The sequence below is a fragment of the Lycorma delicatula genome, chromosome 6 (genome assembly GCF_047948215.1).
Source record: "Lycorma delicatula isolate Av1 chromosome 6, ASM4794821v1, whole genome shotgun sequence".
Taxonomy (NCBI): domain Eukaryota; kingdom Metazoa; phylum Arthropoda; class Insecta; order Hemiptera; family Fulgoridae; genus Lycorma; species Lycorma delicatula.
The window spans coordinates 102,840,243-102,855,528 of record NC_134460.1 but is presented as its reverse complement, the minus strand read 5'-3'; the positions used below and the strand labels follow the sequence as shown (position 1 = coordinate 102,855,528).

The following is a 15,286-nucleotide window of genomic DNA, read 5'->3' as shown; positions in this document are numbered from 1 at the left end:
AATTACCAAAAACTAAAAGTAGATGCAATTAATTTTAACAAGATCTAGATACATGTTTAGGTCAACATTTTTATTTGTTGTCGGTCGTTCTTGAGCACTTTTTCTTTTCAGTATTATTTTATGTCCATTAATCACAGTTCTTTGTATTTATATTAAAACAAAGAAAAGAGAACATTAAACTGGACTATAAAAAGATTTTTTTAATAGACTTGTCTACTGAATAAAAAAATAACATATCTTACTCTTACTGAAACATTAAAAATTATAGTTCATGAAAAATAATATTTTACAGTTTATTCATTTAGCATGAACTTCAATAAAAAATTACTGAGTACAGTAAAAATTAAAACCATCAAACCTGAAACAACTAGTATAAAAAATACATTTAAAATTTTAAATGGGGGGGCACCACCAAACTCATGATGAAAAGTTTTCCAATTTACTTGTTCAAAATTCAATTCAATAAAACGTTCCAAATAAAATAGATGAAAATTAAATACATTACAATTTACCTGGTAATATATAATGTGATTCAAGAGCAAAGGTAATTAATTTGGGAACTAATTCTACTGCTTGAAATAAGGAAAAACGTCAATTGAAACATATGACCAAAAACGATTTGTTATTGAATTACGGTTAACAAAAGATTTCGCTGGATTTCAGTTCCCCCGGTGAAATGAGCTAATACTGAAATTTTTAAGACGTTATATACGGGATAAACTTGGTCAATGTTTTTGGATATAAAAAAATCGAATAAAACAGGTCTCAGAACCGTATTTCCCGTAGTTTTCATGATTATGGCCAAGATCTAGATTATATTTATAATTTTATTTCAATGTAACCTTTCAGTGGCGCCATCTAACAACTGACTAACTACAGATGGGGTTTTAAGTGAAGCCGTTATTAATGCATAAATACCATTTTTAATAATTTAATTTTTTACTTAAATTTTTAACTTTAAAAACTTTATTATCAAAACTTGTACACAATTTAATTCTTTGGTAACTTCATGTAATAAAGTCTACGAAACATAAAAAAATCAACTTTATTATTAAAAACAAAACAGAACTAAAGTTAACAGAAATTATTATGAACTTTTAAAAATTAAAAACAGCCATTTTTAAAACAATAAATTGAGAATTTGAAAAATAAAATTACCCTTAAATTACTTTAAATAAAATACTCACACTACGGTTTGTACTGTATTAATTTACAATGAATGTTCGAAAATTCCACCACCATTAATCTCGATGCACTTTTCAACTGTTTTCTTAATTTTCTACCGCCAACCTGATAATATTTTCGCGTTCCTTTACGCAGGCAGTATCATTAAAAATGCTAGCGATCAGTTCATCAAGTATGTCAACTTTTTGCTTGTTTACCTAGCATTTCATCCATCCCGATAAACAGCAATCTGAGGGAGTAAGGCCAGATGATCTAGATTACCAATTTACCGACCCTCTACGTCCAATCCATTTACTATCCTGTTTCCGTAGGGGAAGACACCCTCCATGTGACAGTTTCGGTCGCCAATCCATTCCTCCCGTACCTAGCCGTTATGGGATTTACCGGACGTCATCTTCTAAACCCCGGCAAAAGACATCTCTCAGCCTTGTTCTTGCCTCAGTCAGGATATCACTGATGTGATATTCCCGTCGGTGTACTACAAGGAAATACTCTTTAAAACAAAACACATGTCGAGTCTTTAACAAGATTGAGTGACATGAAGGAACTGAAATTAATACGCAACTACCTACCCGATAGGTTAGAAGTTGTAGTATTTTTCATCTAAAAATTGTCTTATTCATTCGTGAAATGTGTTTGTATTCCATCAAATACATCAGTTTCGCCAATGAGAAATGTTCAAGTTCTGTAAGAAATTTATTGTTTAAAAAATCCAGAAAATTTCTCTCCGTGACACGTTGTTCTAGTATGAAAGAGCCTGTTAATTTATTTTCGATCATGCCATACCAAACGTTCACCGAAAATCGTTGCTGGAAATTTTATTCTATTACAGCATGCGGGTTTTCTTCAGACCACCGAGATGAATTCTGTGTTTTGTTTATGCCATTATGGATAAAAGTAACTTCATTCGAAAATAGTTTGAACCGAATTAAGTGGTAAATCCTGTTAACCCGTTGACAAAACTGCAGTCGTCCGGCACGGCACGGTCACCAAGCTGGAGTTGTTATACTTTCTGAAGATGATCAGGACGCAGCTGTGCCCATGTAAAGTCCTCCATACTATAATTTGTGGAATGATAAGTCGTGTAGAAATTCTTCGCGTGCTCGTTGTAGAACTAAGTTGTTCACGTGAAGAATGTTTCTATTTCATCGCCAAGTATCAGTTTCAAATGAAACATCAGCGCTCCCAAGTGTAGCATTATCACGAGGTTTAAATTTATTGCACTGAAAACAGTTATTTTTAAATTTCACAAATTCATACAATTTTTCTGTTTTGTTTTTATAATTGATTGTGTTTTTTGAAAACTTTATTGATCAATATTCTCAGAATTAAATTCTCTACAAGATTTGATAATGAAATTTACGCATTTATTAGTCATTTAACAAAGTTATTGTTTATAATTCAAACCTAAAAAAAACCTGTTTTTAGTCACAGAATTTTTTTGTTTTACGTTAGTTATCATGAAAACTATGGGAGATACAATTCTGGGACCTGTTTTATTCAATTTTTAAGATAAAAATCAAAAGAAATCATAAAGTTAAAAATTTAAGTAAAATTAAATTATTAAAAATGTTATTTATGTATTACAATGGCTCCACTTAAAATCCGATCTGTAGTTAGTCAGTTGTTAGATGGCGCCACTAAAAGGCTACATGAAAATAAATAAAACTATAAATATAATTTAACCAAAGTTAATCTACGCTCGCTAGTGAAGAATAGCGAGCAAAGCGAGGTTAAGTTTGATTAATTATATTTATAATATTATTATGGTACTTTTGGCGCCATCTAACAACTAACTACAGCGACTAACTGACTAACTAAAGATCGCCTTTTAAGTGGTGCCGTTACAATAGATAAGTCCCTTAAAAATTTAAGTATGACCACATTTTCCCGGAAGGGGCTGAAATCCGGGTGAAACTTTGCGCGATCCGTAACTCGATAACAAAGCGTTTTTGGATATATGTTTTTATGAACTTTTTTCCTTATTTCAAGCTCTAGAATCACTTCCCAAATTGTTTCCCTTTACTCCCGAATCATTCTGTATTTTTTTATTTTAAGATGTTGAGATAAAAATTATTCTATATACTATAACAAATTTTTAAATAAATTTATAAGATGAAAATAGTGATTTTTTGATTAAAAAAAAAAATGGAAAATATTTGTTAAAAAACTAAAATTATTTATTTTCATAATTCTCAACTAGGGTTTTACTCTTTAAATGTAAACGCATGTGGTACAATCACTAATCATCATTTGTTGAGAAGTCTTTAATGCTGCAGTGGCAATAAAAATAATTTGAAAAAAAAAATCATGATAAATCTTGCAGCTGTCCTGTAATAAAACCTATCATTAAAAAAAAGATCAATCTATAAAACAATAAGTCATTATAGTATACTACTGGAAGGAACAATGTATGCGATTAAAATCTGATTTATTTCATTTTCATTTTAATATATTTTTTTTTATTTCTTCTAATGAGTACATTGCAATCTGTTAAAATAGTGAATAATAAGCAACCCCTTCATGGCCCAATAAGATGAGGATGATGTGTATGGCATGTAATGAGTCTTGTGTAAACTCAGGCCAACCATTCCTGAGGTATGTGGTTAATCGAACCCCAACCACCAAAGTACACCAGTATACACTGTCTAGTATTCAAATGGGTATAAAAGCAACTACCTTTTACTACAATTTGAACCTCAGAAACTTCAACTTAGAAAACCAGCTGTTAAAACAAGTAATTTGTTACGAGTTAACCATTAGATCAGCCTGGTGAGCGATATGAGATGACACAACAAATCTTGATTAATGTTTATAAAGTACAAGTGACTTGCAATGATTACTATGAGATATGACTTACTGATAGTTATTAAACAGTCCCATCGACTTCAAAACTCTTAGTACACAAATTATTTCCTTTCTCATATTACAAAAGTCTAAAAATATTTTATCATGTTGCAACAACAGCCTTGGAAGAAATAGTAACATATTTTGGCAAATCATAGATTATATAAACAAAATAATAAATCCATAAGCTAAATTTTCTGAAAAAAGTATTTATAAATAAATTGTTTAATGAACTAAAACTCCTTTACCTATTAATTGTTCATTCATTTTTAAGAAGAAACTATAAAATAAAACCTCAGATATAGCAACATTTAAAATGATACAATTTTGGCCAAAACATAGAATTTGATATTTACGTTTAATGAAGTGTTTTGAAATATGGATTAACAACATAAAAAAATAAAACCCATGAACTTCTGAAACTAATTCCAATTAATTATGAAATTAAAAAAATTAAATATTAATAGTAATTTGTTATACACAGATTTCCATTATTAAAATAATAATAAAAATACACAAACACTTTCAAAAAAGTATTACCTATCATTTTCATTGTTGAATCAATATATTTGAAACAATTCACCAAAATATAACAAACACACATTTAAAACACACAACATATGAAATTTAAATTAATTAAACACAAAAGTGAATAAAAGCTTAGTTATATAATCCTTCTTATTACATAATTTAGTAAGCAATGACCTTCTTTTATTTAAAAATATGAGAATAAAAAACAACATCAAAAAATTCAATGATACGTTAAATTGGAATTTTATTTAACAATCTCATACTTAATTTAACAAGAGTAACAATTTCAATATAAAATTACAACAATATAAAAAAAAGAAAAAAAATGGAATTTATTTATTTATAACATTGAAAAACCAAAGAATAAGTATATTTATATAACAAGTTATGTAAATAATTAGTACTTAATAATTACTCAAGGTCAACAAAAAAAATTTAAAAAATCAGAAATGATATGATCTCTGAAAAATAAAATAAATGTGAAAACCACAGGCTTGTGGCATTTTTCACGAGACAAATTTCAATACTTCATTTCCTCAGATAGGTTGCTGTCAGGGATGGATCCAAAATAAAATTAAAAAAATAAACTTAGCATTTATATAAAAGAAAATAGAATAAAATGGATATCCATTTTGTAACCAAAAGAAAACCCGTACAAAATATAAATTAATTTATTTATTCATTTAAAATAATCTTATATTATTCTGGGAAAAATATTTTGTAAAAAATATTTTTACAAAGGTAGATCAGATAAACAAGTCAAATTGCATCCACAAGGGCCATGAAAAACCATGCTAATCCAACCGGCCATAGAGCTTTAAATAAAAATTTTGTTCACATTGACACATACGTTAACTATACAAAGAGAAATATTTAATATGCGTGAACGTATGCAATACATCAATAAATTGTAAGTGGGTATTAAAAACTACTTTCGATAACTCAATATTATTTATAAAAAACTATGTATTACTTGTATGATATAATCCCAGAAGTAAAAATCTAAATAAGGTCTGGGGTTCAGATCATAGGTCATACCTTCCCATACAATTCTTTAAATAATTCTACTGTAATATTATCTAACTATCTCTGATGTCATATAATATTGGAATTATATGCAGTGCCCCAAACTGAAGATAAAAATGTCACATTTTTAAAAGATTGTGCTCCATGGCACTAAACCAAAACTGTTTATTTTCACAGATATTACTTTTCCATAGTTGATAAAATGATGGCATGACCACCTTGATAACCACCATGCCTTCAAATCTGTAAAATTCAGTTCATATTATAATTAAATCGACATTGTTATGTTAATGAGATAATATGTGAAAATATTTGTAAAATTTCATCGCAATTAGATGAATCACTCAGTAATTGCCATGTAAATGTAGATTTCAGAACGTTATAAGTAAAAGGAAAATAAAATTATAAGTCATATGCAACCTAATTAATAAATAAACTTAATACTGCAGTAAGTAAAATAAAATTATTTTCAATGTAACAAATGAGTCAAAAAATATATTTTTATTTCAGCCTTATACTGGCTCAACAGCAGGTTGTTCTAAGCACAAGTATTGTGTAGTAGTTGGGTCTTTCTAATTTCAAGTGGCCTATTATGAATAAGTCCTGTTAACAGATCACATCAAGCTAACTACTAAAGAAAACTGATAATACATGTTTGATAATTTCTTTTTAAAATATGTACATCTTAATTTAAGGTGGCTGTTTTTGAATATATTTCATGTTGCATCATAGAACAGCTATAGTAATTGTTAACAACACTTACCACGCAATCAAACTGCAAGTAACTAATTCATTTGATGGCAATTAGCGGTGCTAGTCTCAGAGAATGTCATATTAAAAAAAGAAAAATAAATAATGAATATGAAATAAAACATGAGTAAATAAAATTTAATTAATTGGTATAATTTTTTAATTATATTAATTTAATATGTATAACTTTTTATTTTAGTTATTATTTATATTAATTATACAATGATAAAAAAAAATTTCATCATCCATTTTATCATGATCATTATAATTAACCTTTCTATATTAAAGACTTTTTATTTTTTATTAATTTTATAATCAACAAATTAGTGCATGGATTCTTATGTTTAATATACACCATATATGGCTATCATCAACGTAGGTCACTTATACAAGTATTTCCTTACTACACCACCACATCTGATTTTATTATTTTAAAGCATCGACATGAATTAAAAAAAAAATATAACTTATTTAATTGTATTCATAGTAACAGTTTTTGGTGCCTTTCAGTTTTCAGAATGTCACTGGCATTTTATAATAAATGGGAACAAATTTTAAATATTGGTATAGATATTTAGGACCAGTTGGTACAGAAACGTATATAATAAAATAAATAGGGACAGATTATTAAATCAATTATAGAATGTAAAATGTATAAAAGAGTAGACTTGAATGCTAAACAAAGTTAATCTAATAATAAATTAATAAGCAAAAGTACAAAAAAAAGAGACTGGATGTAGGTTGATAACGAAGGGATAATATGAAATTCAATGTTTAATTGACTCAAGAACAGACACTTACTAGTGGCTACAGACAAAAATGTTCATTCAACTTCATAAAAAATGATAATTAAGGCATAAGAGAATAATTCAGATAGAGAAGTAATAATTACTAAAAAATGAGAATAATGAAAAATTATAACTGACAAATGATTTTTTTTTTAATTGAGTTCATCCTGAATTTAAGTGAATAGTTATAGTGTTTTACATGTTAAACATAAACAGAGTGTTCTGTAACTTTGTTTACTTCTAATTGTTTCAATTAAAATTCTAATAGTATATATGCATATGTACAATTTGTGGATAAAAAAAGCATTTCAATGTAAATTAAAAATTAAATAAATAATGAGACATCCTTAAACAATATAAGAAATTCATATATTAACATGGTATGCTGTAAACTAAAATGATAACAGATGATTTGCATTAATGACTTCCACAATAATACAGAATCTTTAATATGCTGTAAATTAATGCAATCAAGAACTAAGTCACTGATTCTGTCATAGTGCCTTCAAATGACGCTTACAAAGCAGAAGTAATAAAAATAAATCTCATGTTTTGCAACAGCTAGTTGACTGCAACCTTTCTTGATGCCTAATTTGGCTTACTCATTCCTGAGATACACTATAAATATATATATATATATATATATATATATATAGCTTGGAATACAAAATAAACATGTGTACTGTAGTGGAAGAGAACAAAAATAACATTAGAACTGCCAATAATTATTGAATCTGAAGGGCGTATGTCAGAATCTTCTTTATGTGCATTTTATAAATCATTTATTGAAAAGAATAAAATGGTACAAATTTCTAACAAGACATTAGACCACAAATCTGCAATAAAGTTCAGGAGTAGTAAGTTTGGAAGGGCAGATAAAATGTATAAGCTTCCTCATTGATCACTATTAATCATCCTGACCCTGAAGGGGAAGACACCCACCTCATTATGGATTCAATCACCACACCACCCCCTCCATACCTAGCCCTTAGGGGCTTTACCGGAGGTCATCTTTAAGACAACAAAACGTATTTTATCTTGCCTCAGTTGGGATGTCACCAATGTGAATGTCCATGTGACATTCCCATCGGTGTACTACTCTTAAACTGTTCCTGTAGACATTAAACAAGTCTTAAACAAGACCATCCGAATGAGCTGAAAGCTACCTATCTGATGGAAGAATGAGACCAACACACAGCGCCAAGCCCAAACAGACGAACACTAAACCTAAAACCAAAACTGAGAAGCAGATGTAAATTGAAAACAACAAAACATAGTATGAAATAAAACAAATATAAAAACCAAAAATATGAAAAACAGAACATTAAAGAAAACACAATAAAAAGAACAACTTAACTTATTTAATATAACCAAAACCTGAAAAACAAACAGAACACTAAAGAAAATTCTGTAAAATAAACACTAAAGAGAACAACAGAAATATAACAACATAACCAACAAATAAAACCTACAAGACTATAAGTAGAATATAAATCAAAACAAGACAATTCACAACTAAAATTTCAAACAATCTATTTATCAATTCAACTAATTAATAAGTCCCGTGCTTGCTTGTACATGGGGCAATCACTCAACTTACTATTGTGTCCAGACAGCCGGCTTTCTAAACTTGGAACAATTTCAACAAGTTGGTGAGCCACCCTCCTTTTTGACAGGACAACTATCAACATGATGCCCTTCCTTAGAGCAGTGCTCACAAATCCTTCTCTTTACAAAATTTTACCAAATGCCTAAGTCCAAGACATTTAAAACATTGACTAACCCTAATGTGGTCTTTCACCTTACATGAATGATAATCTGTAAAGAAACAACCCTTTACCATAATAATGTTTTGCAACTCATTATTGCATTTAACAATATAGTAAACTACTCTGCTATCCCTTCTATCAGCCTGACCAATAACGTTATAAGTTAATTTATCATAATCAAAACACCCAAACACTATATTTTGGGTCCATAGAGCATCCATAAAATCTTCTTCCTCCATCTCATATAGAATATCATAAGTGATGACTTGTAGCCACAGAGGCTGTGTTAATACTCTTAATTGGATACTTACTTATCCCTTCAATATCCCATATAACTTGCTCGGTTTCAGCATCGTCAGCCAAAATTCCAACATCTTTTGGGTTTTCCTTAAGTCTGACGATCCGCAAACCCTGCCCCCTAGCATCCATCTTCACCATCTCATCTTTGAAGGCAGCCAAGGAAATATCAGCTGGTTTATCAACCAACATCACCTTTGGTTTAGAGGCTGCTGACTTGAAACAACCTTGGAGAGTAATCTTGGAACCAATGTGGGAGGAGTAGTTTTCTCTCTCTCCCATTCCAGTCTTACACCCCTCCAATAAGAATTTTCAAGTCTTCTTTGATAAGACTAGACTTTTAAAAAGTAGCCAAGGAGAAAAAAATTCATCGTCACTTAATAATGTTTAATGATAAACAGATTTGTATGTTTCATAAGAAATTCACATGATTAGCACTTATTTTCTTTAAAAAAAATCAACTGTAGATAAACAAATACTGGCTGCAGAAGTGGTGAAAAAACATATACTGATGAGCATATATGGGTTAACTAAATCCAAACTTAGAAATTAAACAACCAGCTCAGAAATCAATAGAACCATATATAATGGATATGATAAGTAAAAGGTTTTAAATGCTATTTCCAAAAAACAAGATCATAAACAGGATATTCAGATTACGTCTTAATATGACACATACAAGTCATTATTAGTAGGTTTTTAAGTTTCCAGAGAAAAGTTTTAGAAGTCTCTATTAAATAAAATCCTTCTTAAAAGATCTAGATTAAATAAAACCACTCATACCAAATGAAAGATGAGCCTTACAGAGCCTTCCAACTGCTATATCTAGCAGACAATAAACCAATGAACCATAATCTAGTAATTTTAACAATGCTTAGTAGAATCTAGGCATCTGTATTTCATTAATGTCCTAACTGCTAATAATACTAACAGCATGTAATAATATTTAAAATTTGTTAATACTGTATTTTGAGTTCCTTTTAATGTTTGATCAGTATGAAAATAAAGGATACTTACGTATTAACGCCACCGCAGCTACAGCTTTATTTAAAAACAAAGTAGTTAATCGGATGTCGGTGGAAAATGAACAGTCTCTTTATTAATTTTAATAAATGGTTATTTATATTTATTTATTTTATAAATATAATTTAACCAAACTTAACCTATGCTCGCTAACCTTGCATAATTAACACTGTAATTTTTTGAGTATTTATTTAATAAATTCAGTAATTATTGCAATTATTTATTATTTAAATAATCAAACACTCCTGTTAATTAGTCAAGGTTGGCGCGCGAAGCGAGTGTAGGTTAAGTATGGTTAAATTATATTTATAAAATAAATAAATATAAATAACCATTTATTAAAATTAATAAAGAGACTGTTTTGAATCGTTAAACTCTATATCGGCCCATTTTCCACCGAAATCCGATTGACTACTTTGTTTTTAAATAAAGCTGTAGCTGTGGTGGCGTTAATACGTAAGTACCAAATAAAGTCCCAAAAAGATTACATGGTAGCTACTGAGATTTCTTCTTCATTCAGAAATAAAAGCATTATTCATAAGTATAGCAGCATTATTGGTTCATAAATGACTGAAGTAAATACATAATGTTTGTAAAATCTGAATTCAGTAGTTTTCCCAATCACTCAATAAATTAATTGAATCAAACGCTCAACAATTTGCTGACAAAATAAAAAATCATTAACATCCAATACACACAATTGGTTTAATCTTACATTTTACAACTTTGTTTATAGCAAAAGCAAACAACATAAAATAATGATTTAATATAATCATTTTCTAATTAACTGTCTGGTAACTGCTTGTCCAATCTGAAAGGGTGAAGATATACTTATTATTTAGGAATCCCCTAAAAATTCAGCAAAATCACCTACATCTCGGTGCTTCAATATAGCCACCTACACAAACTCATCTTCTCCATTTTGAAGAAGACAGTAACTAAGTATACACTGAGAACAAAAACAAACTGCATAGCTGCTCTGAAGAGGATTAAGTGATTGACAAAGATATCAATGAGATTAAAATTAGCAATAATCTGATGAAATAAGAGAATTCTTGTCAATTTACCACACCAGTCTCCAGTTCAGCAGAAAAAGTAAAAATGCAAAAGATGATAAAGGCCTCTAAGACAAGTAATTAAAAAAGGAAACTGACATTAATTTTTGAAGAAAAAATAACTGAGAAATCCTAATCTTGAAAAATGATTTGACAATGTGAAATTAAAATGGAATTATTTTAAGAAAAATAATTATTTATTTATTTTTTTAAGAAAAATCATGTTGAAACAGTGAGGCATGGATTTTTTTATCCAGATAGATAAAAATGATAAATCACATGCGCTAAAGATACCTTGCAGTAAAAAAATGTTATTACCAACTGCTTCTAAACTTTCACTGCATCCTTTTTTTTTCCTTGGCTCACTCTGACGGCAAGTTCAGGGCTCTCACCCACTAAAAAAATCTTCCCCTCTAGTCATACAGGAGCCAGACCTAATTCACATGGTATGTATACAGCCCCTGTGCAATCGCCCGGGCGCTCTTGTCACCGAATTAGAATAGCCAGAGCGATATCCCCAGGGGATCATCGGCAAACAACGACTCTGAGGAGCCCCTGTCACTCAGCTCCTGACGTCACTAATGAGCCAGTGTGTCCACCATCCCACCTCTGCCAAATTTCACCTGTTGTTCCAAGCTCATCTCATTGACACCCACTTTCCTCTCACTCCCTGAAGCAATAGAATGTCTCACCTAAATATTCCAAAGGTATGTTATGTTTATTTGGTGATTTTACTTTGTGTGTAACATTCTTTTGTTTATTTTCAGAAAGCTACTTTCATCCAATTTTTTGTGAATTTTTTTTCTGTCTTTGTTTATGTATGTTGGCTAATGTATTTTATATTTTGATATAATTTTACTACTTATCCATAAAAGTGAGTCAATGAGCATACTGGTATTTTTAAGGCTGAATTATGGTATAAAATCTATGCATCATGCTTCTTAGAGATGAGAGGAAAGTAATGTTGAGTAGTCTAAGGTGTAGTAAATAAATAAGTCATCCATCACGGTCTTTAATTTTAATTTTATATATATAAAATTAAAATAAAAGTATTAAAATAAATTTGGTTCGGCTTGTCATTTAAAATTAACAGTTTTGTATAATCTTCACTACTGACTGTGCTAAAATAAAAATACAAAACAACTGAATTTTACATTAAATACATAAATCTGTCTCAAGCTTTTATTTACATCTTATAATTTACATACTTTCAACTGGTTTTTCTTTTAAATTTGTATAAATAGATAGCACCCACATGATGTGTTCATTTCTTATAATTAATTAATTTTCACCTGCAATACGTAATATCATTATCTTAAAGATCAGTATACTAATTAATTTTAAACCTGACAATATTCAGTAATCAGTGTGTGAAAAACAAAACTTGATGGATAGCAGTACTAAAAGTAAAAAATTAATAATCAAGCATATTAAGTTAATATCAGCATCATGAATTAAAAATATAATCATTACTTATGTGCTGTAGAAAAATTATCTTCATGAAATAAATTAAGTCATTCAATTTCAGAGCAATATAAATAATGGATAATTCTAAATTTCAAAATAAAACGAAACCATCATCAGCTATAATATGAAATAAAAAACACAAAGCCTTCAGTTAGGTTTGTTATTTTTAAAATTATGATTAAAGAAGTTTTTTTAATCTATCAAGAAGGCAGATAATGAAATAATTAAAGAATAATTGAAAAAATATTACTGCATGTATCTAACCTAACAGTGATCTACCATAAACTTAGTATCTATTAGTTTCCTAGAAGAAACATTATATCCTAGGAATATGGTAGCTACTTTTTAAATTACAGAAATGATTAGTAAATATATACAGTTAATTAAAAAATCTATACTTCATCAAACTGGATAAGTTACTCTAAAATAAATTAACTGAGGAGAATGCAATTAGATAAAAAATAATAATAACCTACTCATTATACTTGAGGCAGACCAGCTGGTTAGTAAGAAAAATTCTTAAAAATTTACAGTAACATAATGTAAGCTACAGTGAATATAATAAGTATATATAATGTATAAGTAACACATTAATTAGAATGGTTTTTTCATTGAAATGGTAGTAAAGATGGATAAAATAATTACCTATTTCTAAAAAATACCTTTTATAAATAGATTCTTGATTAGGTTATTCATCAATTCAAAGAACAAGTAATATACCAGGTTTTTGTTTTTGCCACAATTCAGGACTTCTGATTCAATAAGAAACTTATCTAGTTTGAACTTTTCAAAACTAGTAAACGTCTAAATTTAAGAGGCTGCATGAAAATTATCTAATTTCTGGAGATCTCGAACTAGACTTTAAAAATGAATGGCATCACTGTATAATTTTGATTCAGTTTGGATTTAAATAAAACCTAAACCAACTGCTGATTTCACACATGAAAACATCAAACTAATATTAACAAAATAACATACCTGAGTAGTAACAAGAAATTACAATCTAATTCAGTAAATTAGGTTAAAAAATTCGTTTTTTTTTATATAAAATAAATCGTATTATTAATCATAAACTTCCTCATAATTAACAAAACCTATAAAAATTACAATGAAAATGAATGACAGACTTGAAAATAAAAATTTGGTATAACATAACCTAAAAACAGCATTCCACTCTAACAAGTAGTCATTGAAGTACTGCTTCAACCAATGCAAGAAAAAATTAAATAAATAAATCCCAATAATTACACTGGAATCCTAATTTAGTAAACAACAAAAAATATATCAGTCCATTCAGTTCGTAAACATCACACACGACACAACCCACAAAAATGTCATAATGAAGTCTGACATTAAATTTTTACTACAGCAGAAGTATATTATCACAGTCAAATTCATTATATGCCGAAAGACAAATAAATTTTTTAAACTACACAAAATTATTTAGAGCTTAGAGTTCTACTAAATCTTCTACACAATTAATCAATACATAAAATAGTTGACATTAAGGTTCATTTAAAATATTTGTCAAATATAGTATTTCCCTACGATAGATTAATATAATACAAGCACTGAATAATTCATATAAAAATGGATAGAAATAAACTCAATTTTAACTAGAAGCATTACTTACTTAATGAAATCTGGAAGTTTATTGAATTCAGTTGAATTACAATACGCACAGGCAATCCAGCCTTGTTTTTGTAGCAAATGTCTACTGAAATTTGTACTCACATCGACTTTTTCCATTATACAAATATTCAGACATTAAATTATCACTCATTTCATTAAAAAAAAATGAATTTCCATAACCTAAAAGTAAAAATTTACACAACTATCACGAGAGATATAAATACGACCTAACAAACATCTGGATATTTTTAATGTCGTCACACCACATTTTAACATGCATTAAATAATCTTATCGTACACCACTTACGGACTACCTCATTTCAAATAGCAATTAATAAGGAATTTACGAACTTAAAACGTAAATTTACAGATTCATCAAATTTACTATAACCTATTTTACTACCCATCATGCAACCTTTATCCAAACAGCTGATTAATTCAAAACAGGCATGCGCAAAACTTTATTTCACGGGATCAGCCGGCGAATATCCTGATTTCAAAAGGAGAACGGATCTATGGTTTTTACGAGTCACTACTTACAAGGCAGTTGATTAGCGATTCTAGTACCAATCTGTGCATTAAAAAGCTATAATAGAACATATCTAAAATGTACTGACTGCATTCATTTATTACACCACTGATTATTTAATTCTTCCGATTCAATTCTAATGTTTTTATTTTAAGCAGATAGTATCGTCAACCTTCATCTAATACATCCTGAAATTTGTTTCATTAAAAAACATTTTCTTTCATATTTTTATTTACTTTGAATTTAAATTCCTTTTTTAATTCTTTTAAATAATTTTAAAAATAAGAAACCATCAACACATTTATAGAATATTTTAAGGAGTAAATTATTACCGCACACTATTAATTTTAACTTTTAAATCTATAAATATTATATCTGCATAAAGAT

General features: G+C 28.7%; 1 protein-coding gene across 2 annotated transcripts in view; it reads right to left on the bottom strand.

Moving 5' to 3' along the window:
• The window catches only part of scat (VPS54 subunit of GARP complex scat), a 126,091-nt gene extending 111,312 nt beyond the window's left edge, over positions 1 to 14,779 (bottom strand). For both annotated transcript variants that reach the window (XM_075368233.1, XM_075368232.1), the window contains exon 1: positions 14,372 to 14,779. In XM_075368233.1, the coding sequence (XP_075224348.1) occupies positions 14,372 to 14,487 (116 nt within the window). In that variant the 5' untranslated portion in view covers positions 14,488 to 14,779. The remainder of the gene's footprint in view (positions 1 to 14,371) is intronic.
• Between the last annotated feature and the right edge of the window lie 507 nt (positions 14,780 to 15,286).